Below are 22,887 nucleotides of genomic sequence, written 5' to 3' on the forward strand. Positions count from 1 at the left end.
AGCGCGGGCGGAAGTGGCGGGGGCCGCGCGTCGCAGCTTCCGGCGGGGGAAGGAGCGCGGTGGGATCGGCGGCGGCGGCGGGGGGAGCACGGAAAGCCGCAACCATGGTGAGCCGGGCGGGCCCGGGGCCGGGGAACGGCGGTGCGGCGAGCTCCGCTCCGGGCCGGCCCCGGGTAAAGCGGCTCTCTCTTGCAGACGGTGGGCAAGAGCAGCAAGATGCTGCAGCACATCGACTACCGCATGCGGTGTATCCTGCAGGATGGGCGCGTCTTCATCGGCACGTTCAAGGCCTTCGATAAGCACATGAACCTCATCCTCTGCGACTGCGACGAGTTCCGCAAGATCAAGTGAGCGGTCGGGGGGGTGCCCCCAGCCCGGCTCCCCGGCGGGGGGGGCTCGGGGCTCGGGCCGGGACAGCGATGGGGCAGCTTGTGCTGCGGGCTCCTGCAAAAACAGTCATGGGTTTAGTCTCGTTTGTCAAATCCCCAAACTACCAAGGCTTACAGGACACTTTGTTTCAGTTCTTTCCTAATAACCAACATGTGGTGCCAGTTGTAGCAGTTTAGACTTCTCTGTATACTTAGTTTGAGGCATATAAAAATGTGCTCCTGTCTGGAGTAGCAGCCTAGTCATTTATTCTGTTGTAAGCCCAAAGAGCATCATTCATTCATTCTTTTTTTCCTCCTGTTTTGCAATTTTTTTTCTCACCAGACCTAAAAATTCAAAACAACCAGAGCGGGAAGAGAAACGAGTCCTTGGTCTTGTCTTGCTGCGAGGGGAAAACCTGGTGTCCATGACGGTTGAAGGACCACCTCCAAAAGATGTAAGAATGAGCAGAGGGCTAAAGAAAAAGGGGAGGGAAATCTGATGGATTTGCTTCTTTGTTTTGCATTGTATTGTTGTAGATTTACAGATGCTGTTGTGACTAGGTCCAATAATCTTCACTGCAGGAAGCTCTAATTCCTTTGTGGGCTTGGACATTTAATTGGACAAAGGAAGGCTGTGGGCATCTGTAGGATCTGAGGATTTCTGATAAATCTTTCTGTGTTTTCAGACTGGAATTGCCCGGGTACCTCTCGCCGGAGCTGCTGGAGGACCTGGTGTTGGGAGAGCAGCAGGGAGGGGAGTACCAGCTGGTGCTCCCATGCCACAAGCTCCAGCAGGATTAGCTGGCCCTGTCAGAGGAGTGGGAGGACCATCCCAACAGGTGAGATACTGTGACCTATGTGGCTTTTATTTTTTGGTACCTGTGTGATGCAAGAAATTGGTGTAGTGGAAGAACTGTAATCTTAGTTTCTGTTACCACAAAGTTTGAGCCTACTGAGGCTTTTTTTGGTACTAGATCTCCCTAGGTATTGTCCTATATGACAGAGGAAGAGGGTTGTAAAGTGCAGCTTTTCACACATAATTCAAGTGGTATCCAGTGAATTGTATTACAGGTTGTAGTGTTATTTAGTAAATTAAGAGAAGACTGGTGTAATTTTCTGAAGGGGAATTTCAATGTTATTTTTTAGTTATTTTGATAAAGCAGGTACTATTTTTTCTGAGTCTATTTGTTTTGTCTACAGGTTATGACACCCCAGGGTCGTGGAACAGTTGCAGCTGCTGCTGCAGCCGCCACTGCCAGCATAGCAGGAGCCCCAACTCAATACACACCAGGGCGTGGGGGTCCTCCCCCACCCATGAGCAGAGGAGCCCCTCCTCCAGGTAGGAATTACTCTGTAGAGCTCATGTTTGGTTGCAAAATTGGTGATAACATTTTTCTGATGAAAATCTGGTATTGTGGGAGATATCCTGACGCCCAGTTAGTGCCTTGAATATTCAGCTGGATTTACATGCTTGTTTTTTCTCTGGCTTAAGGAATGATGGGACCTCCTCCAGGCATGAGACCACCAATGGGCCCACCCATGGGAATGCCACCTGGCCGAGGGGCTCCCATGGGAATGCCCCCCCCAGGCATGAGACCACCACCCCCAGGAATGAGAGGTGAGCAGAGCTTATCCCAACTGCCTAGGGGCTCTAAGAAGCTGTAATATAATGTTTGAAGGGTGATGCATTCCTGTGTCTCCCTAGCTCTGCAAGTTGTCATAGGTGCTTTGGGGCCAAAAAGGGGTCCTATGGCTACTTTGAGCATGGGGAAAACATCTTTTTTGTTTAGTGTTGCTGCTTCTTTTATCTTCAACTCTTTCCTTTATTCCCAGGACCCCCTCCACCTGGCATGCGCCCCCCAAGGCCATGAGAATTCTGTAGTGTACCTCTGAACCATGACAAGACCGAGGAAGTGAATACACTGAGCAGTACCACCTGTCAGACTTTGCTATGTATATTTTATATCTACTGCTGGTAATGTTTGCCCTTTTTAATAAAGCTGGAAAACCTAGTACTAGGAGTTACTGTTGTGCTGGTCTGTTTGTGTCAAGAGTGCAGCCATTACTTTTTACTGCTCCACTTTTGTCACCTCAAAAGAGTAAAAAAACAGATTGGGAGAGTGGAGATGGTAAAAAATTAAAGAAACCATCTTTGTGACAGGTAGTTTGAAAAACTTTTTTTTTCCTATTATAGAAATGAGTTCTAAACCACAAGAATATTTTTTCATCTCTATTAATTTTTTGAGATCACAGAAATACATGAGCAAAACTTTGTTCAGTTTTTGCCTAAAAATTACATGAACTAGAAAGATGTAACATATTCCAGCTCTCAGTTGTTCAAGCTATCCATAAAGTCAACATCTTAAAAGAAAAATAATCCTTTATTTCATGGGTTGCTACAGATATTTTCACAATCTTCCACCAGGTCATTGACAAACATCCCAGAGCTACTCCACAGCTTGAAGAAAAACTTCAATTTTACTGAGGTTGTCTCCTTGCAGTACTCCAAAACAGGGCCTGTACAGTGTGTCTGAAATCACCGATTTGGTAACAGTTCTTACTTTACTTTCTCTTATACCTGAAAGAGAAGATAATTGAAATGTTATTGCATCAGCCCAACTCTCAATGACAGATGGGGAAGAGTACTGAGCATTTTCTAGGCAAAATGGTCTCCCAAGTAGAAGCCTAGGAATGTGTTATTAAAATCCCCAGCAGCATCAGACCTGCAATAAGAGGGTACTGCAGAACCAAAACACCTTTTAGCAAGGGCCTTTAAACAATCACAAGAGGGAGAAGAAGGGAAAAAAACCCAAAAGTTGAACAAGAAAGTAAAGAGAACTATACCTGGACTTGGATTTGAAGTTTCCTCCTTTCCTGCGCTGGGCAATACCCAAGCGTTTTCGATCTTCAAATGATGGGCTTTTGAGAGAGAGGGGAGGGAGGAGAGGTCACACATCACAGAATTGTACCAGTAGGACAGGTACTTCTCAAAAGAATCCTGCCCCAATTTCAGAACCTTCTCCCCAATATCAAAGTATCCCTGAGGAAGTAGAGAGATGCACACAAATTCTCATTTCCTGCAGTCTGCACTAATGTAGATCTGCTAGGACCTTACCCGGCACGGTACTGCTTCAGAGCCTTCCTGCTCGTGTTAGTCAGCTCTTCATCAAACACTGACACCTTTTTCTTCTTCTTGGGACCTAACAAATTGAATAATAACACTGGTTGTAAACAGAGGTCCACAGCATCATCACTGCTCTTGAACACAATTAGCCTAAGCATGAGGCAAATGACTGCAAACATGGATCCTGGGCCAGCACTTGTGGCCATTCCTTCAAAGATCCTCCCTCTATACAAACTAGATTAATTTACCCATTTCTAGCAAAGTAAGGGACATAAAGTAAGTTAGCTGTAAAACAGAAGTCTCTACCTGCTGGTGCTGCTGCTGGTTCCTCTTCTGGCAAAGCTCTGGCTCTCTTTGCTCGGCGATTCCTCTTTGCCAGCCGCTCAGCATACATTTGAGATTTCAAAATCTCAAACTGTGACCTTTCCTCTGGCTGAAAGGTGTTAAAATACAAGTTTTGGTGATGTGAAGCTTTGCTAAGGGAAAATTATGGTAGTCTCCCCAGAGTCCCACTTGCCCACAAATGAACTCACTGTCATTTGGGCTTTTTTCTGTGTGTCCTGTACAAATTTCTTCCTTTTCTTTTTCCCTCGTAATGCTAGGTCAAATTCCTGCAGGGCTTTAGCCACTGGAAAAAGAAAGAAAAAGAGAATAAAGAGCCTCTTAAAGCACAGAGCAGAGGGCAGCTGCAGCTATAGAATTTAACAGGGAAACAGCATTGTGACTCACATTTCTCTTTCTTCCTCTCCTCACGGGTCTGGAACCAGCTGCGCTCCAAACTCTCACTCCCAGTCTCTTTTTTTCCTGTCTCCAGCTGTTTCTTTGCCTTGTTGATCTGTGATAATTCAGGCAAGACGTGAGCTCATGGTAGCTAAAAAATACTCCTCTCTTCCCTTTCTAGAGTAGGCAGGTTAAGTACACTTAGGGTAACTCCATAATGGATTATATTACACCAGATACTAAAAAAATTGCTTACCTGGGCCTCTGACTGCTGCATCTCACGTTCCTCACGCTCCAAGCAGAGAACTGCATAGATATCTTTCTCTAGATTCTCAATCTTCTCCCGAAATTTCAATATGACATCTGAAAACAATACCATATGAACATCAGAGGCAGCTCACATGAAGTCCATCTTGTTTTTCAGCACCTCCTCTAGTGTCCCCTCTGCACCACAATATTCCCTGTATACTCTCTCCAGCTTTTACCTCAGTAAAGGTGCCACATACCTTGGGGGAGGATTCTGGCTTTCACTGCTGTTTTAGCAGTCTTGACAATCTCCTTCAGCATCTTGCGCTCCTCCTCACCCACGAGAGAAACTGAACGACCAGCCTTGCCTGCCCTGGCCGTCCGACCCACCCGGTGCACATAGTGTTTGATGGTGTTAGGCATGGTAAAATTGATTACCTGTAACAGAAAGTGTTAATAGGGAAACAACATGAAAGACCTCATTAAGAAGCTCAGCATTTCAAATACTCACTGTTTTAACACCTTCAATATCAAGTCCACGTGCAGCTACATCTGTAGCTACCAGGATATCAATCTGCTCATCCTTAAAGCGCCTGAGCAGAGAAAGAAAATGCATTAGCAATGAGTGTAGCCATCTACTTCCACACTAAAACTTCCAACGTGGAACTTCTTTGTAGCCTGCAAACTAAGCCTGCTAATACCTGAGTGATTCCAGCCGCTGTGTCTGGGAGAGGTTGCCGTGAAGCTCCCCCACCCGCAGGCCCATCAGTCCCAGCAGGATGTGCATGCGGTGAGCTTGCTTCTTGGTCTGCGTGAAAAGCATCACGTGATCTTGGAACGTTCGTGTCAGCAGAGCTGAAAGAAATTCATCTCAGAAGGCTGCTCCACAGTCACTCACTGATTCCTGCCTGCCTTGGCTATCACTAACCTGTCACAATGGCCTCCCGGTCCCCCTCCCGGTTGGGTCTGATCCGGATAAATTCCTGCCGCAGGAAAGGCGCAACATCTGTGTTGCTGTTCACAAAAATTCGGACCGGATTTTTCAGGGAAACAGAAGCCAAATCTTTCACCTACAAAAAAAGGTTAAGGAAAAAAAGTCCACATGATTTCTGGTAAAAGACCTGACAAACTCCCATTCAACTTCCTGCTTCAGTATGTTTCTCAGCAGCTTGTGTTACCTCCTCAGTCATGGTGGCAGAGAAAAGCATTGTCTGACGGTGGTGGGAACACAACCTGATTATTTCCTTCATCTGTTCCTCGAAGTATTCATCCAGCATCCTACACAGTAGAAAAACAGCAAGGTAAGGCAGCTTCAACTGGGCCTGGCCAAGAAACATTACATAAGGCAGGACAAGGACAGTCTGATAGCCTGGAGAAAGGAAAGCAGAAAACTGCCATGTTTTTCATTGCTGTCCTGCTTACCCTACCTGTCTGCTTCATCCAAAATCAGCACCTCAACACTGCTCAGGTGGAAAGAAGGGCAGTTGTGGAGATGATCAATCAGTCGCCCAGGAGTTGCAATAAGAATGTCTGGCCCCGAGCGCAGAGCAGCTTCCTGAGTCTTCACATCCAGGCCACCTGAAAGAGAGGGAATAGAGCCTGACCCCCTGAGCACACTGCAGCAGAGTACAGGGATTTGCCTGTACAGGGCAGATTGCCTGAGGAATGGGAAACACATTTAAAACCAGAAATTACCCCATATTTTCTATCTCAGAAATTGATAAACAAGTACAGCACAATATTGGAAAGAAGATGTTAAACCACAACGCAGAAGCACAATAACCATACAGCCTCCAGTTTTACAGCACAGAATTCTCAGTTCTGTATAGAGGTTTACAACGAGCTGTACAGTTCCCATAAATCACTTAACACTCACCTACTGCCAGGCAAGTTGTGACACTGCTGAACTGTGCCAGCTGTTTGGTGACAGAGTGCACCTGAATACCCAGTTCTCGTGTTGGCACCAGAACCAGCACACGGGTTATTGGAGCCTGACGAGGTTTGTAAATCAGGCGCTCAAGGACAGGCAAGATGAAGGCAGCTGTTTTACCTGAAAAAAACCAAAAATTAAGAAGGGTTACCAATTATTGTGAATAGCTAATTCTCTGTTTCTAGTGCCCTGCTCAATCCCCTACCTGTCCCAGTAGCAGCACAGGCACAAATATCCTTTCCCAGAAGACCCACTGGGATACAAGCCTTCTGAATCGGGGTTGGTTGCTTGAAGCCAAGAGCTGTGATTGCCTACAAAGGAGGAAAAGCAATTAAACTCTGTCTCTGGTATGGCCACATCTGGAGTGCAGTACCCAGAGCTGGGCTCATCACTACACAACACACAGAGTGGAGAGAGACAAGCAATGGGCTACGAAGATTATGAAGGGCTTGAGAGCACCTCACATCTGGGGAAAGGCTGACAGAGCTGGGACTGCTCAGCCTGGAGAAACCTCAGGGGGAAACTTTTCAATGTCAATGAATACCTGACAGGAGGGTGGAAAGAGGATGGAACCAGGCTCTGTTAGGAATGCCCAGAGACAGGCGTAATGGGCACAAACTGAAACATGGTAACCTATGTGTTAGTTCCCTCTAAACACCAGGAACCACTTTTTCACCTCAGGGGTGACCAAGTACCAGCACAAGGGGCACAGAGAGGTTGCAGCCTCCAGCCCTGGAGATGCTCAAAGCCATCTGGACATGTTCCTGGGCAGCAAATCTAGGTGGCCTTGCTTGAGCAGGCATTGGAACAAGATGACCTCCAAATGCCCTTCCAACCACACTGTGACAATTCTTGCTCAAGATGGTGTTAACACATTCAGTCTTTGATTGACACAATCATAGTTTCCATTAATCTATAACAGGAGCTCCAAAAGGACTATCACACTAGCTCCCAAATGAGTTCCTTGTCAGAGAGGTTGCAAAGCAATGACAAATTTGACAGCTCTAATTGGTGGCAGAGAGGCTGTCTGTTATTCTTCAGAGTAACATGTAATAAACCAACTAAAAAAATACCTTCAGCAAAGGTCGTGAAAGATTCATGTCTTGGAATGACAAGTTATCATCATATTGAGAGGCATCTTCAGAAAAGCCCTCTGCTTCCTAGAAACAGGAACAACAACAAAACTGGAACAACAAATGCAGCAAGACAACACATGATAACAAGGGCTCTGGGCTGGTTTTTGAGCTATGATTTGTTAACCAAAGCAAATTCCTCAGTAAGAAATGCTGGAGGGATTTGACTAGTTTATCAGACTTACCACTTCTCCCTTTTTTGATCTCTTCTTTTCCTTCACTTTGACCTTATCTACAGAAAAAGAGAAATGTGACAGGAATTAGAAAGCACAGCTAAACCCATAACAAGATGTTGTGAATTATCTTAAACTTGTAACCTCATACTTTTTGTTCTCAATTCAAATATTGAAGGAGAAGCCTCAGAAACAAGTAGAGGCATGTAATGGAGTAAAATTGGCAAGTAAATATCCTTGTTCAGGGATGAGTTCAATTATGGGCTACCATTTGAAATAAACTTGATTAAAATCAGAAGGAATGTTGCAGTAGGCAAATAAAACATAAAAGGTTCTGGCCCACTCCCAGCAAGGCTTCACTTCAGACTTTACTCCAGTAAGCCACCTCTGTGTCAGATTCTTGTCCATCTCAAGGTACTGCTGATACCTGCTTTTGTGAAGATACTTTCATCATCCATTGAATACTCAGACTCCACATCTTCTTCATCCCTATCACAATCCTCACTCTCCTTCTTTATGGTTTGGTCATCTTCAGCCTCTGCATCCTCATCTTTCACTTTTATTTGCTTAGCTTCCCTTTCCTAAAAAAAAAATACTACGAAAATGTTTTAAAAAGAAAGGATGAAAAAGAAACTTCATCCTTTGTGAATCTGTGTTTGTTATTATGAGCCCATTCACAAATCCACGGTTTTGCATAACTGTAATCTCTAGTAATTCTACAACCTCATCCATCCAGCAACATGAGGCAGCAAACCGAGTCGAAGTGATGGGCTGCAGACAGAGCACCGTGGCTGAGGGAATGGCCAAACACATTTTCAACAATGAGAAAGATCCTGACCTGGAGCTTCCTTTTCTGTCTCACTTTCTCAATCTTCTCATCCAGCGTCGTAGCTGCTTTCTAGGCAGAAAATCACAACAGGAAAGCTGTAAGAGGAGCCCAGGAGAGCAGCGGGCACCGCAGCTCCATCCCGGCTCAGGCCTCACCTTGCTGCGGAGCTGCCTCAGCGCCGCCGTCCAGGCATCGTCCCCGCCGGCCTCCGCCTCCCCGAACACGAACTCGGCGCTGAAGTCCCCGCGGGAGCGTCCCCCCCGCCGCCTGGGGCCCGGCGCCCGGCGCGGCTCCTGCGGGAACACCGGTGAGCAAGGAGCGGGGCCCGGCCCCGCCGCACCGCCCGGCCCGCGTCCCCCCGCCTGCCCGGCCCCACCTCCTCATCCTCGGAGTCGTCAGATTCGGAGTCCACGGGCACCACGTCCCCCTCGGCGATAGTGCCCACTAGGCCCAGGCTCTCCAGCGTGGCCATGGCTCAGGCGGAACCCCGCGGCACACGCGTGCGCTGGGCCGGGCCGGGGGCCGGGCCCGGGCGGGTGGGCAGAGCCACGGCTGCCTCCGCCCCGCGATGCCGGGAAAGGAAACCGAAAGCAGCCGTGCCAGGGCCGCACAGGGGGTGATGCGCTGTGCTTCCCATCTTTCGCGCTTCCCCTCTCATTCTCCTCGTTTCCCCTTCTCTTCGCTTGCCCTTGCTGCGGGAGCCGGAGAGAGAAGGAGAAGCTCCGTTTCGGGAGCGCTGCCCGGCGGTGGCGATGGGGCTCGGCTCTGCCCACCGGGCGGGACTTACGGGGAACTGGAAAGTGAAACTTTGCGGGGAACTGGAAGGAGGAGCGCGGCTGGGTGTCGGGGCAGACGCGGCGGTTCCCGAGCTGTGCGGACAGTGCAGCAGCGTCTCCGTGTTCGGCCGCAGGAGCGCCGCGGTCCCCAGCGCTGCCCTCGCCCGGAGAGCTGGAGCTGACCCGGAGCAGTCCCCGGCCGGGCCATGGAGGATTCTGAGCAGGAGCCTCACGCCCGACAACCCCAAGGTGGAGCGAGCGGTGAGGGTGCTCCGGGGAATGCAGGGCAGGAGGGCTGGGTGTGATGCTGGTAGTTTGTGGTGCTGGTAGTTTGTGGTGCTGGTAGTTTGTGGTGCTGGTAGTTTGTGGTGCTGGTGCTGCAGGTGCAGGGGGATCCGCTACTCCCCTGCCTGGATACAGCGACGTTTTCCCTCGAGGCTGAGTTTCAAGCCTTCCTTATTTGCCCTTGGAGACTGTTTGGGGCCATGATGCGGTGATGTGTTGCAGCAGCCTCTTGCTATTTTTTCCTTCCAGCAGTCAATTCTTCCCTAAGCATCCTGTGGGGAGTCTGACAAAGGCTCTGTGGGCTGTGCTTCCTGCCACTCCGAGAGGCTGGGCTTGTGTCCAGAAGCTCCATGTTCTGTGGAGCTATGTTCAGCCTGTTCAAGTCAGGTGTGTCGTCCTTTGTCATTGTTTCACTGATAACCAACTCCCGAGGAAATGCTGTCCTGTGCAGAAAACTTAATCTTTCACCTTCTTACTTCTGCTTTCAGTTTTGTGGAAAGAGATTTTGTTTTTTAGTGTCTTTGTAGCTCATGTGAGCTCTAAGCATGGCACTCTCTTTAGCAGTAAAAGGGCTACAAATTTGCAAGTCTGTGTGCAAATATAATTATTTTTTAACTTGATGTCAAATGCTCAAATATGCTGACTATCAGGCCAATATGCTTATTCATCTTTTTTTGCAAGGCATGTTAATTTGTAATTAAGGAGTGTCTCCTTTTTTGCTTTTTTTTTTTTAAGGGCATGCACTTCATTTGGACACTGGCTTTATAGGAAGGAACAGAAACAGAACAAATAATGTACCAGGCCAGGCACCTCAGTTAGAGGAAAACCTCCAAGATGGTAATGATACTCCTCTACTTGGGCAAAGAGAAGAGACGATGGGTGATTTTATTTCAAGGATTCTTCAATCAAGTAAGAATAAATCAAGAATTCAAGGTGAACAGGCCAACAGTGAAGCCACAGGATTCAGGACTAAACAGGAGAATGAGGGAAGGAGAATGAGGTATCAAGATGGGCAAACACATGAGAGGGGCAGAGCACCCTGGAATGAGCAAGAAAATGCATTTAGAGGAACAAGGTTTCAGCTTGGACAAGCCCGTGAGAGGACCAGAGGACCCTGGAATGAGCAAGAAAATGGAGGCAGAGGAAGGAGATATCCAGGTGGACGAGCTCAGGGAGGAGCTAGAGGGAGAGGGCAGAGGAGCGAGTGGAGAAATGAAGGTAGGACATGGAGGGTGCAACCTCGGGAGAATCCTCATTTCTACCAGAATGCTACCCCAGGTGGTGCCCACCACAATAAGGAGCCTCAGCAAGCCAGACGGAATGACTATAAATTCCTTGAGTTTCTCCTCGACGAAGACCCTTCAGAAATTGTCATGATACTTGCTTCCAGATTGGGGTTGAAGGATCTTCTTTCCCGAACAACTATGAAACCCGATTTAGTTGAGCTCATTTGCTGGGTGCTTCAAAAAGCATGTCATTGCCAAGGGAATAGAGAGGGTGTCCAACGCGTTCTTAGAGATGTGAAGGAGTCCAACTTTCTCAAGATCTGTCTGCCACAGTACGTGTCTGACATGGTAACACAAGTAGATCCTGCTGTACGCCACGCGTACCCTAAGCACATCAGCCACATCATTGCACTTCTTCAGCACCTGATAAGTACTTTCCCAGCCAGCTCTGTGCAGAAAGTCTCCATTCTCTTTACAGTCTTGACAGCATCCATAAATGCCCTGAAAGGCTTTGGTGTGGACATCACAGAAGAGACAGAGAAGAATCTCAATAAAGTCCAGATGCTCATGCAGCATCTGCAGGAGAAGAGACGTGAAGGCACACTGAGAGCTGATAACTGTGCATTTGTGCAACCTCAGGATGGGCAAGAAGAAAGCTATCGTACCATGAGCATTTATCCAACATATGATGAGATACACGGTAAGGAGAAACCTTTCCTACGTCCCAATTTTGTTTTTGGAAGATATGAAAGCACCAGTATTTATCTTGACACCCACTTCCGACTTCTGAGAGAAGACTTTGTAAGGCCTTTAAGGGAAGGTATCATGGAGGTTTTGCAGAGCCTCCAGGACAGAAATTTGAGAAAGAAAAAATTTGATGATGTCAGGATCTACTTTGATGCACGGATTATTGCCCCACGTTGTACCTTAACTGGTATTTCTTACAAGGTCGAATTTGACACAAAACCACTGAGGTTTGTACAATGGAATAATTCTAAACGATTGCTATATGGATCCCTGGTCTGCATGTCCCAAGATCACTTTGAAACATTCCTTTTTGCCACCGTTTCTAATCGTAATGCTGACGAACTTGTCCGTGGGATTGTGGAGCTCTGTTTTGATGAAGAGAGCCAGCCACTGCTGGCAGGGGTTCAACCTTCAGACTCTTTCCTCATGGTAGAGACAACTGCCTACTTTGAGGCCTATCGGCATGTGTTAGAAGGGTTGCAGAAAATGCGGGAAGAAGATCTCCCATTCCAGAAGTACATTGTGGAGTGTGAGGCACAGGTGAAGGAGCCAGCATACCTGAAAGAGGATACTGCCTACAACCTTGCACCCTTGGCGAAGACTTCACATGAAGTGAAGGAGCCAGCACACCTAAAAGCAGATACTGTCTACAACCTTGCATCATCTAGGAGAACTTCACCTCAAGAGGAGTGCCCTGATAGCTTGAAAAGTGTCCGCATTCTAGATCCCGATCAATGGCTTTCAATGGAAGCTTTGAAATTAGATGAGTCTCAGATGCAGGCACTGAAACTTGCACTCACTAAGGAGCTGGCTATTATCCAAGGACCTCCTGGCACTGGTGAGAAATACTTGCTTAAAGGCTCTGTAATTTAAGAAGTTCTCGTTTATTCCCCCATCTAGGGAGATTAACTTCAGAGAAACCCTGCTGTACTGCCTCCAAAGCTTTAGTCCTTGAGTTGCTCAGTTAGTGTGAGCTGTGGAGACAGTTAATATCCTTAAATACCCACATCTGATCTTTGCCCACCTACATGCAAGTAGACACCAACTGCACTGTTGGCTGTGCTTGTATATTGGGGTGAAGAAGTTTTCAGTCACCTTTGAGAACACAGTTTCTCTTGCTATGCAGCACTCTCCTGCTTGTCTTCATGGCACATTAGAGCTTTGGGAGCATTCAGCCATGAACCATTGTGTGAATAAAGTGTTACAAGTTGAACTGTAATTGTTATAAATAGTACCTGAATTTAACAAGCAATGCAACAATGCTTGTAGTCCAATAGTATGTGGATGTTTCATGTGCAGCCAAATGTCATGTATGATGCCAGTATCAGAGTGGGCTGGGGGATGCAGTGGGAGACAAAACCCTGTGTCCAGGTCTGGTATATTTATCTGAAAAATAACATTCTTGCAGACTGTGGCCTTGCTCAATTACAGGCCAGAAACTCAGTGTTATGTCACTTTGTCTGCATTTTGTAAACTAGTTACCCCTGTGGTCAGTTCTCTTGGTACAGACCAGATTGGCTGCCTAGAAATAAGTCTTGTATCTGTTTTTGATTATGTCTATGTTTCAAGGCACTCATAGAGGATGGATCACCCTTTTCTGATTCTGAGCTTGTCTTGCAGGGAAGACTTATGTGGGTTTGAAGATTGTTCAGGCTCTCTTGGCTAATGATCACGCATGGCAAACCAGGGGCTGGCAGCATCCCATCCTTATAGTCTGCTACACTAACCATGCACTGGATCAGTTCTTAGAAGGTAAGAGTTCCTGCAAGCAGGATGGAGGTACAATCATAGACTCATAGAATAGTTTGGGTTGGAAGGACCTTAAAGATCATCTAGTTCCAACCCACCTGCCATGGTCAGGGGCACCTTCCACTAGACCAGGTTGCTCCAAGCTCTGTCCAGCCTAGTCTTGAACACTTCAAGCAATGGTTCATACACAAATTCTCTGGTCAACCTGTTTTTAGAACCTGTAATTAGAAACTATACTTAACTCTTTGTTCATTGTATGGCGTAATAACCTGCATTTTGGTTTGATTATTTTTAGTGACTGTAGCCACATTGATAGAGATTTTAAAAAACTTCACTCAGAGCAAACCACTGTAAGATTTGCAATGGGTGTTTTTCCTACCTCTTGTCCTACTGCTGAAAACTGAGCTTGGCCCTTTAGTTCTAATAGTCCTCTTTCATTCACAGGAATATACTCATTCACAGGAATACACTCATTTGAACATGGTGGGATAGTGCGTATAGGGGGCAGGAGTACCAGTGCAGCCCTGCACAGATTCACCTTGAAGGAGCTGAAGAAGTTTCACTACAAACTTGCCTTGAGAGATGAGTTCTTCGGGGACACTGAAGAGGTATATGCAGACCTCCTGGGAGCAGCTGGGACTGGGTTGCCTGTGCATTGGAGGAGATAATAAACCTCCCCCACCCCTGGCCTTTCACCTTGTTTTACTCCTAATTATTCTGTCAGTTTTTTCTCCTGCTGTTAGTGAACTTTGTTTCTCTGAGTGTGACACCCTTCTCTTCGTTATGAGTAGATAATGAATGAGATGCAGAAGATTGAGGAGGAGCTCCTTGAAGGAGCACGGCGGTTGGAGTGCACGACCTATGGAGTTGTGAATCACAGATACTTGAAACCATACATGGCCCCCCAGCACTGGGACAGCCTGATAAGGGGTCTGGTAAGAGGAGTCCCTTTCTTCTGAGTCAAGCAGTCCCAGTGCATGCTTACCATCCCTTCTGCTAATGAGCCTGAAGGTCCCCCAGCATACATCTTTTTAGCATCATTTGTTTACCAAAAAAGTAAGGGAGTGAACAGCAAGCTGTGCCAAATGACAGTAGACAGGCAGGGCTAACTGCAGAGATTCTAAGTGATCGTTAGCAGCATAAAAATGCAAATACCCAAAGAAAAACCTCTTAAACTGAAGGGGAGGAGGGGTACCCTTTCTGAAGATCTGGGGCTGCTTGGACTTTATAAGCTCTGGAGGGTGTCTCGGGGGAACTTGTCGTAGTTGCCACTGCTGTAAGATGCTGCATTGGCATCATCCTAAGTCTCTGAAGTGCAATAGGTCTGGCTGATTTGACTTTCCCTGTATTAGGAGGATGATAAGCTTTTCTTCGTTGGTTCACGACTCCCACTCATTCAGGAGTGGCTGGGACTTGGTGTATCTGCCTTCACTCAGAATGCTGCAGAGAATATATGGGCTGAAAATCCAGGTAAAACAAACAAAACAAAAAACCAAACACCAAAAAGACACCTAACCCACACACATCTTCTACAAATGTATTTACCTAAGTAGTGTATGTGTGCCAGAAAAGAGATGCTGCTACTTAATGGGCACAGAATGATGTGTGATACTGTGAGGGAATGGAAAGAAGATTAACCCTAATGTCCATGTAGTGATCTTACTGCTGCACTGATAGAGTGGCTGTGGCTGGTGACTCTCACAGGTGGTCAGGAAAGAGAGGAGGAGGACGAAGATGAAGCAGAAGAGGAACTTTTGAAGATCCCAGAGATGGCTGAGCTGATTGAAGCTGAGAGAGTGATTGAGGATGAAAAGATAGCAAACCCTAGGAGGAGGAAGGAGGAAGATGACCAAGCTGTTCGTGAACTAGCCAGATCCATGTTGGATATGAAGCTGGACGAGGAAGAAGGAATAGCTCATCCACGACAGGAGACCATGCAGTGGGAGGTAACTGCATGCATTAGCATGACTGTGTAAAGAATCTTCGTGCTGTACTGCTTATTGGGATGCTTTTTTTTTTCTTGTAGGTAACTCCTGGCCAGAGGAGGAAAATTAAGCAGAAGATGAAAGCTGAGCTCCGTAAACTGAGCACCATGTCAGAGTTAGAGGCCAATGCAATTCAGAATGTGTGGCAACTTGACCTGAACTCCCGCTGGAGGCTTTACAGGTGACAAAGCTATTTTGCAGAGCTTGTCAGGCAGGTGTTTCCTAGGATTATTCCAGTGTGCAAACTGTGTCAAGCCATGATGTTTCAGCTCTTTGTTTGAACATGCTTCTTCTTACCTTCCTTGTACTGCATGGGAAGCAATGTCGTGCCCTGCATTTGTAAATGTTCAGGACTAAGTACAGATGGTAATAATCTGTTTCCCAAAAGACATGGGGGAAGTTTTGAACTGAATCCCTTCAGAACTTGTGGATCACCATTCTGTTTTACTTGCAGTGTGTGATAATGGCACTTTCTTCTCAGGCTTTGGCTGAAGACTTACCAGGGTTTTATTCGAGATGAAATTTTGCAGCATGAAGAGGAATATCAGCAAGCAGCAGAAAGACTGAAAAGACTGAAGCTGCAGCAAGATCTCTATGTTATCAATAAGGCCAGAATTGTGGGGATGACAACTACAGGTGCAGAGCATTTGGGAAGCAAACCAGTATTGTATTGCTTATGTCATGTTTAAAGAACCTTTTTGCTGAAAGATTAGGATCGTGTGCTGCTTCACAGCCTGGGTCAGGCTCTGCATTAGTCTGGAGCCTTTTTAATCTCTGACTCTTTTGCAAATGGGGCTGTTGTGGGAGTTGTTAATTAGTGGCATGAGCACCTTCTGTGCCCTTTGTACTCCCCCTGTCTTGAGTAGCATTCTTCTAACAGAACTGCACCACTTGTGCCTTAATAAGGCACAACTAATACCTATATTGCTACTTCCACAACACCTTCTGGAGATGGTAGCACCAAGGTTATTGTAGTATGTCCCTTTGGAAAGACAATTTAGGCTTATTTATGTGTGCAGAACAATGTATTGAGTGTATCTTCATTGAAAAAGGACTAAGGCAGGCATAGGACTAATCCCCTGCCTTACTTAATAACTCTTCATATAGAAGCCATCCCTGGTATGGTGCTGTTTTAAAATTCAAAAAGCTGAGTGTTAAAATGGAGAATCTTGAGAAGAACCCCAGTCTTTTCTGAGACAGAGCCTACTCCTCTATGTGAAAGGATTGCCTTACTCTTTGAATGTAGTTATATCCAAAGGTTTATCTTCTGTTCTTGCTCAGGTGCTGCAAAATACCGACAGATCTTGCAGTTCATAGAGCCGCGAATTGTCATTGTAGAAGAGGCAGCAGAGGTGCTTGAGGCTCACACCATTACTACTCTGAGTAAAAGCTGCCAGCACCTAATCCTCATTGGAGATCACCAGCAGGTAACTAATGACTAACATCTCTATTTGTTGTGTTAATGAACAAGGATGGTCTATCCAAACACTGTGTGGGAAAATTGCCAAGGTTTGTTGCTCCAGCTTCCACAGATACCACAGGTCCTGTCTCCTGTAGTTTTAGAGTAGAGCTCCTATGGGGCTGGTGTTTTAGTTTAACTGACACAATTTTGTGTATATTTTGATTGTGACTGTATCTTTTATATTTAGTGCTTCTGCAAGAATCCAGTCCCTGGCCTTTCAGTGGGAAGCCAGTCACAAAAAACGAGAGTGAAAAATCCTACTAACACATAGGGAAAGTGCCAAAATGTGACCTCCTATCCCTTCTCTTTCAGTTGCAGCCTAGTGCAAATGTATATGACCTGGCCAAGAACTTCAACCTCGAAGTCTCTCTCTTTGAACGTCTGATCAAAGTGGATTTCCCCTTTGTCTGTCTGAAGTACCAAGTAAGAAAGAGCTACAGAAAACTTCATGGCATTTGTATTTAGGTTGTTTTAAGTTTTTAATACGCTTAAGTTCATGTTTCTACTGTAAGAGCAGCCTAAAAGAAAATAATGTACTGTCTATCTTCTGAAAAGAGTGATAGGAGCTGTCAAACTGGCACAGAGAGAGTTCTAGCATATTTTCAGTTATTTAGTGATACTGTCCACAGCACTGTGGTCCTCATGGTTTTGTGTAAAGAACACAGTTTATTGTGGCAACTGAAACTTCCAGAACTTTGCAGAGTGAGACAGCATTGTTCTTCTCAGGCAGCTTCCTGCTAAATTGCTATAATCATCTATCTTGGTGCCCAGGGAAGTAAATTCTTACACCAGCAGTCCTGTATTAAAGGCACCTGAAGAGCTCATTTAGTAGTTAGACTGAAGTGCTGGCTTTTGTTATCTATAAGTGTGCTTAGATTTGCACTGAAACCAGCATTACTGTACAACAAACTTACCAAGAAATTTTCTTGAAGGAACTCTGCTACTATCACTCCTTGTGGTAGTGGTAGTGGTGTCACTAACGGGGTGAGGGAGAGTGGGGATTGGGAAGTGCTCCCTTCTTGTCTCTTGTTGAAAATTCATCCTTGTCTTGCATTCAGCCACTGTCTGTACAGTGGTGCAAAAGAATACTGACAGGAAAATATGATGCTCCTTCATCAAGACTGATAAAACTGTTTTATGTTTCAGCACCGCATGCGCCCTGAAATTGCCCAGCTTATCAGTCCTCATATATACCAGAAGCTGGAGAACCATCCCTCTGTCCTGGAATATGAGAATATAAAAGTGAGTTTTCAGCAATCCCCTGTTACTGGCTAAATGAGTTTCTGTAAAATGAAGTGTTCAAGGATTTCAAACTCTTAGGTCAAATTCAGTTATTGAAATTTATACCTGAATCAAGGAATTGTGCAATATAGAATTCGGTAAGTAATTTGTAGTTCTTCTGGCATTGGACAGTGGAAATGGATCCAATACCAATGACTTCAAAAAAACAGTAAAAAATTGAAGGAGGAGCAAACAAATTGTAGGAGTTTGATAGGTAGGAAGAAATCTTAAATGAAAGACTTAAAGCATAATATATGAAACTCTTACATAAAATAGGTGACAGGAATACTGGAATGCGTTTTCCTTGGTTTCTCCATTTGGGCATTTTACCAATAAACAACATCTGCAAAGAAAATCTATGCAGCTTACAAGTAGGAAGTAATCACTTATTATCTAACATGCTCATTAAACTGCCAGAATTTAGTAAGTTACTGGAATGCTTGCCTTGGGTATCAGTCAAAAGTTTCAGTCTTTGCTTCTTCCTTAATGATACTGGGTTTCCATCTTGACACTCACTCCCTATTTTCTGATTTGTATTTTCTCACCTTGACCAGGACTTCATGTATCTCTATGTTGGTGCTTTTCTTGCATCTTTGGACTATTAACAATCATCTCTCTGTAATCTTCCCTTGCATGTATCTTGCATAGCCCTTTTCTGCAGGCTCACTCACAGCTCTCTGCCAAAACTATTTTCCCAGAAGTCTGAGCCAAGCTTACACTTTTACACTGATGGCCTTGGATCTCTGAAACACAAACACTGAATACCCTGGGAGAAAGTCTGGAGGCAGTTGCAGAAATAGCATTACAGTAGCTTAGATTATGTAAACCATAATCTTCATAAGAAAAAAACAGGACTTGCTAGTTAAAAGTTCTTTAACTGGATGAAGGAAGCATACTGAAAACTATAGCAGAATGCTGAAGTCAGACAATAGAAAATTAATAGTAAAGATTTAATTATTAGAATAAGCTATCTGGGAAAGTGGCAGATCCTCTTTTGGTATCTTGAAATCCAGATCAAGTCTTCGTAGAAGACAGTTTAGTTAAATAAATTAGAAACCCAAATAAACCCTAGCCAAAATCCAGCTAACCAAAGCCTCAACAGACAAGAAAAATGCCACCAACTTGGGAGATGACAAAATTTTACCCCATTACTCCTACAAGAATCTATTCTAGAGAATCTTGTGGTTCCATTTGGCCTTAAAACAAACTTGAGATACCAAAAGGCATCAAAATTGAATCTTCCCAGCTAACACAATAACCAGTGTAGGTGATGACTGAATTAAATTCTACTCTACTGGACATTTTACCACTATGGATACCTTGGAAAACAAGAGATCTGTGTTTGATCTACAAAAGCTGTTCTTTCCTGGTAAAATCAGTCTCTGGGTTTTGGCAAGAAGAACAGTAGAATACAGGTAGATTAATTCCAGTTAATAGGTAAAAAATTAAAAGCTCTTGCTAACTCAAGGCAAATAGAGTTTTTGAACAGTTGAGCAATCAACTCTAAACACCATGAGCTGATAAGTGACTACTTGAGTTCTAGCATTCCTATTTTTTCTGATGAAGAGGAAATCTTCTTTGCTGCTTTGTTTTTATCACAGGAACAGAGGAGGCATGATTTAGTCAAGTGCTCAGTCCTGTGCACTGGTAACTTAGTATATTTTTCCCACAGGGCCATAACAAGACATTGTTCACACCATGAATATGCTTTGAGAAGTTACTAACACTTCATGTTTTCTTTGGTATAACCTGGAAATGTACAGTAGAGACATCTCATGAAAGAAAGGGAATAAAATCACCCCCAGGAACTGATTTCATATTAGGATACTGAAATATTACCAATAAATTGAAATGGGAATTTGATTAATAATCTATGGAAATCTAAGAGGAAATCACTTAAGTACAGAAACTGCATACTGTAGTCAACTCTTTTAAAAGTCCTCCTGTCAGTGGATAATCAGGAATATGGAAACAGGCTGGGGCAACATAAACTAGAATTCTGTCTCTCACATCCTTCCTCTTGTTTCAGGGTGTTTCAACTAATATCTTCTTTGTGGAACATGAGGTTCCTGAACAAGAGATCCAGGAAGGGAAAAGCCACCAGAACCCACACGAGGCCCACTTTGTAGTGGAACTGTGCAAATACTTCTTGTGTCAGGGCTATGAACCTTCTCAGATCACCATTCTCACTACTTACACTGGACAGTTCTTCTGTCTGCGTAAGCTCATGCCAGCAAAGATCTTTGAAGGTGTGAAGGTTCATGTAGTAGATAAGTACCAGGGAGAGGAGAATGATATTATTCTGCTGTCACTGGTGCGGAGCAACAAAGCGGAGAGACCTGGGTTCTTGCAGATCCCTAATCGCATATGTGTGGCATTATCCAGAGCTAAGAAAGGGCTCTATTGTATTGGAAACATGAGAATGCTTGGCAAGGTTCCTCTCTGGAATGAGATCATTCAAACACTTGAGAAGAACGGTCACATTGGCCGGTCATTGGAGCTTTGCTGTCAAAACCACCCTGAAACCAAGACACAGGTATCTACAGGTGAAGACTTCAACAGAGTCCCGGAGGGAGGCTGTACTCGTCCCTGTGAGTTCAGGCTGAGTTGTGGACATGTTTGCACAAGGGCATGTCATCCATATGACCCGGAGCACAAAAACTACCAGTGCCTGAAGCCTTGTCAAAAGGTGCTTTGTGCAGATGGGCACCGCTGCCCAAAGTCATGTTATGAGTCCTGTGGAGAATGTATGGTGAAGGTAGAGAAAACTATTTCTAAGTGTGGCCACAAGCAGATGGTGCCATGCTCTATTCCACAGTGGAAATTCAAGTGCTTAGAACCTTGTCAGAAGAAATTAGCCTGTGGACACACATGCAGGAATTCCTGTGGGCAACAATGCACAGTGAGGTGTCCTGAACAGGTTACAGCCACATTGAAATGTGGCCACGAGCAGGAAGTTTCTTGCTGGGCCACTACGATGGGACGTGAGGAGACTGTGCAATGTTACAGTAAATGTTCTGTCACACTGGCATGTGGTCATGTATGTTCAGGTTCCTGTCATATTTGCTTCGGAGGAAGATTTCATAAGGCGTGTAACCGCCCATGCAAGAATGTCTTGATCTGCTCCCACCAGTGTCAAGAACCTTGTACTACAGAATGTCCTCCTTGTCAGAAGAAATGTCAGAACTATTGTATTCACAGTAAGTGCGGAAAGAAATGTTGGGAAAGCTGTGTTCCTTGTGCTGAGCCATGTGAGTGGCAGTGCCAGCACTACCAGTGTACCAACCTTTGCTCTGAGCCATGCAACAGGCCTCGCTGCAATGTTCCCTGTGATAAGATGCTGCCCTGTGGTCATCCCTGTGTTGGATTGTGTGGAGAGCCCTGCCCAAAGAAGTGCCTTGTTTGTGACCACGAGGAACTCACTCAGATCTTTTTTGGCTTTGAGGATGACCCAGATGCTCGATTTGTGCAGCTTGAAGACTGTGGCCACATCTTTGAGTCACAAGGCCTTGACCACTACATGGATAAAGATGATGATGCTGTCAAGCTGAAGGTATGCCCTTTGTGTCAGACTCCTATCAGAAAGAATCTGAGATATGGCACCAGTGTGAAAAGGCAGGTGGAGGAGATAGAACAGGTGAAACAGAAACTCCAAGGCCCAGCACAAGAAATTGAGTCTAACAGACAGAGGCTGCAGGCTGAACTGGCACGGAGTTTTGTTCTAAAGAGAAAGCTGCCCTCGAAGTTTACCATGCTGGAAAATAAACTAAAAGCTTCTGCTCTCTCCACGAAGTGTATTGGACTAATTGAAAATCTGCTTAATTTCTACAAACGTGTAGCAGACCTAACTGATTTTTTGGACAAAATTGATCAGAATGAAAGGAGGGGGCTGACAAAGAGGCTGGATGAAGTGCAGAGGTGGCTGGATAAGCAACGCATCAATTTTACAGAACAGGAGCTCACTGACCTGCAGTCTGAGATCCAGAGACTGACTTATTTGCTGAACCTCTTGGCAAGGTGCAAAGGAAATAAGACAATGTCCACAGACATTGCAGAAGAGATTAAAAGTGCACGTGAGATCCTGGAAGGGACAAAAAAATTCACAGAGGAGGATGAGGCTGCAGTGAAGGCTCACCTGAACAAGATCAATGCTGTCTTGCCCGTGTCGGTACTGGGGATTTCTGAAGCTGAGCGGGTGGAGATTGTCCGTGCTATCGGCTGTCCCCGTGGCCACTGGTTCAAGTGCAGAAATGGCCATATCTATGTAATTGGGGAGTGCGGGGGGGCAATGCAGACGAGTACGTGCCCTGAATGCCACGAAGTCATCGGCGGCACCAACCACACTCTGGACAGCAGCAACAGCCTGGCCCCGGAGATGGACGGGGCAACCCATGCGGCCTGGTCCGACATAGCCAACAACATGCTCAACTTCGAGGACCTCCGCCGGCTGATGTAACGCGGCGTGAGCCTCGCTTAGCACAGACGCGCACACAGGGGCACAGCCCCACTGCTTTCCCCGTTTGCTTGTTTACTAATAAAGTGTATCGCTGCGAACCGGACTGCGCTGTCTCTGTGGGGTGGGGCTGTCCCTGTGGGATTGTGCTGTCTCTGTGGGGTGGGACGGGGCTGTCCCTGTGGGACTGTGCTGTCTCTGTGGGGTGGGACGGGGCTGTCCCTGTGGGACTGTGCTGCCCCTGTGGGGTGGGGCTGTCCCTGTGGGACTGTGCTGTCTCTGCGGGGTGGGACGGGGCTGTCTCTGCGGGGCTGTCTCTGTGGGACGGGACTGTGCTGTCTCTGTGGGAGTGCTCTGTATAGGGCGGGGCTGTCTCTGCAGGGCTGTCTCTGTGGGACGG

At 45.9% G+C, this 22,887-nt stretch overlaps 3 protein-coding genes across 5 annotated transcripts; 2 read left to right on the top strand and 1 right to left on the bottom strand.

Moving 5' to 3' along the window:
* Nucleotides 1-22: 22 nt before the first annotated feature.
* On the top strand, nt 23-2,389 carry SNRPB (small nuclear ribonucleoprotein polypeptides B and B1). The gene is made up of 7 exons (XM_033075133.1): nt 23-107; nt 196-347; nt 712-823; nt 1,055-1,207; nt 1,569-1,707; nt 1,861-1,986; nt 2,202-2,389. The coding sequence occupies exons 1-7, from the start codon at nt 105-107 to the stop codon at nt 2,237-2,239; spliced, it is 723 nt and encodes a 240-aa protein (XP_032931024.1). The 5' UTR covers nt 23-104; the 3' UTR covers nt 2,240-2,389.
* A 341-nt stretch (nt 2,390-2,730) lies between these two features.
* DDX27 (DEAD-box helicase 27) lies at nt 2,731-9,042 on the bottom strand. The gene is made up of 21 exons (XM_033075134.1): nt 8,900-9,042; nt 8,679-8,816; nt 8,533-8,592; nt 8,122-8,275; nt 7,707-7,753; nt 7,462-7,548; nt 6,594-6,699; nt 6,335-6,508; nt 5,886-6,036; nt 5,637-5,736; nt 5,387-5,528; nt 5,160-5,313; nt 4,970-5,051; nt 4,719-4,896; nt 4,469-4,575; nt 4,222-4,327; nt 4,026-4,120; nt 3,799-3,925; nt 3,484-3,568; nt 3,213-3,287; nt 2,731-2,946 (listed from the first exon to the last, which is right to left on the bottom strand). The coding sequence occupies exons 1-21, from the start codon at nt 8,993-8,995 to the stop codon at nt 2,931-2,933; spliced, it is 2,280 nt and encodes a 759-aa protein (XP_032931025.1). The 5' UTR covers nt 8,996-9,042; the 3' UTR covers nt 2,731-2,930.
* A 46-nt stretch (nt 9,043-9,088) lies between these two features.
* ZNFX1 (zinc finger NFX1-type containing 1) lies at nt 9,089-22,588 on the top strand. Of its 3 annotated transcripts, none has more exons than XM_033075130.1 (13): nt 9,089-9,560; nt 10,320-12,395; nt 13,178-13,309; nt 13,751-13,914; nt 14,098-14,241; nt 14,659-14,776; nt 15,011-15,252; nt 15,333-15,472; nt 15,773-15,927; nt 16,573-16,718; nt 17,066-17,176; nt 17,900-17,995; nt 20,064-22,588. In XM_033075130.1, exons 1-13 carry the CDS (start codon nt 9,506-9,508, stop codon nt 22,488-22,490), a joined length of 6,006 nt encoding a protein of 2,001 aa, XP_032931021.1. In that variant the 5' UTR covers nt 9,089-9,505; the 3' UTR covers nt 22,491-22,588. The 3 variants fall into 3 exon arrangements, with proteins under 3 accessions (XP_032931021.1, XP_032931022.1, XP_032931023.1); XM_033075131.1 differs by having other exon boundaries at nt 9,089-9,548; XM_033075132.1 differs by lacking the exon at nt 9,089-9,560 and adding an exon at nt 9,907-9,971.
* The last annotated feature ends 299 nt before the right edge of the window (nt 22,589-22,887 follow it).

This window comes from Catharus ustulatus, chromosome 17 (genome assembly GCF_009819885.2).
Source record: "Catharus ustulatus isolate bCatUst1 chromosome 17, bCatUst1.pri.v2, whole genome shotgun sequence".
Classification (NCBI taxonomy): Eukaryota; Metazoa; Chordata; class Aves; order Passeriformes; family Turdidae; genus Catharus; species Catharus ustulatus.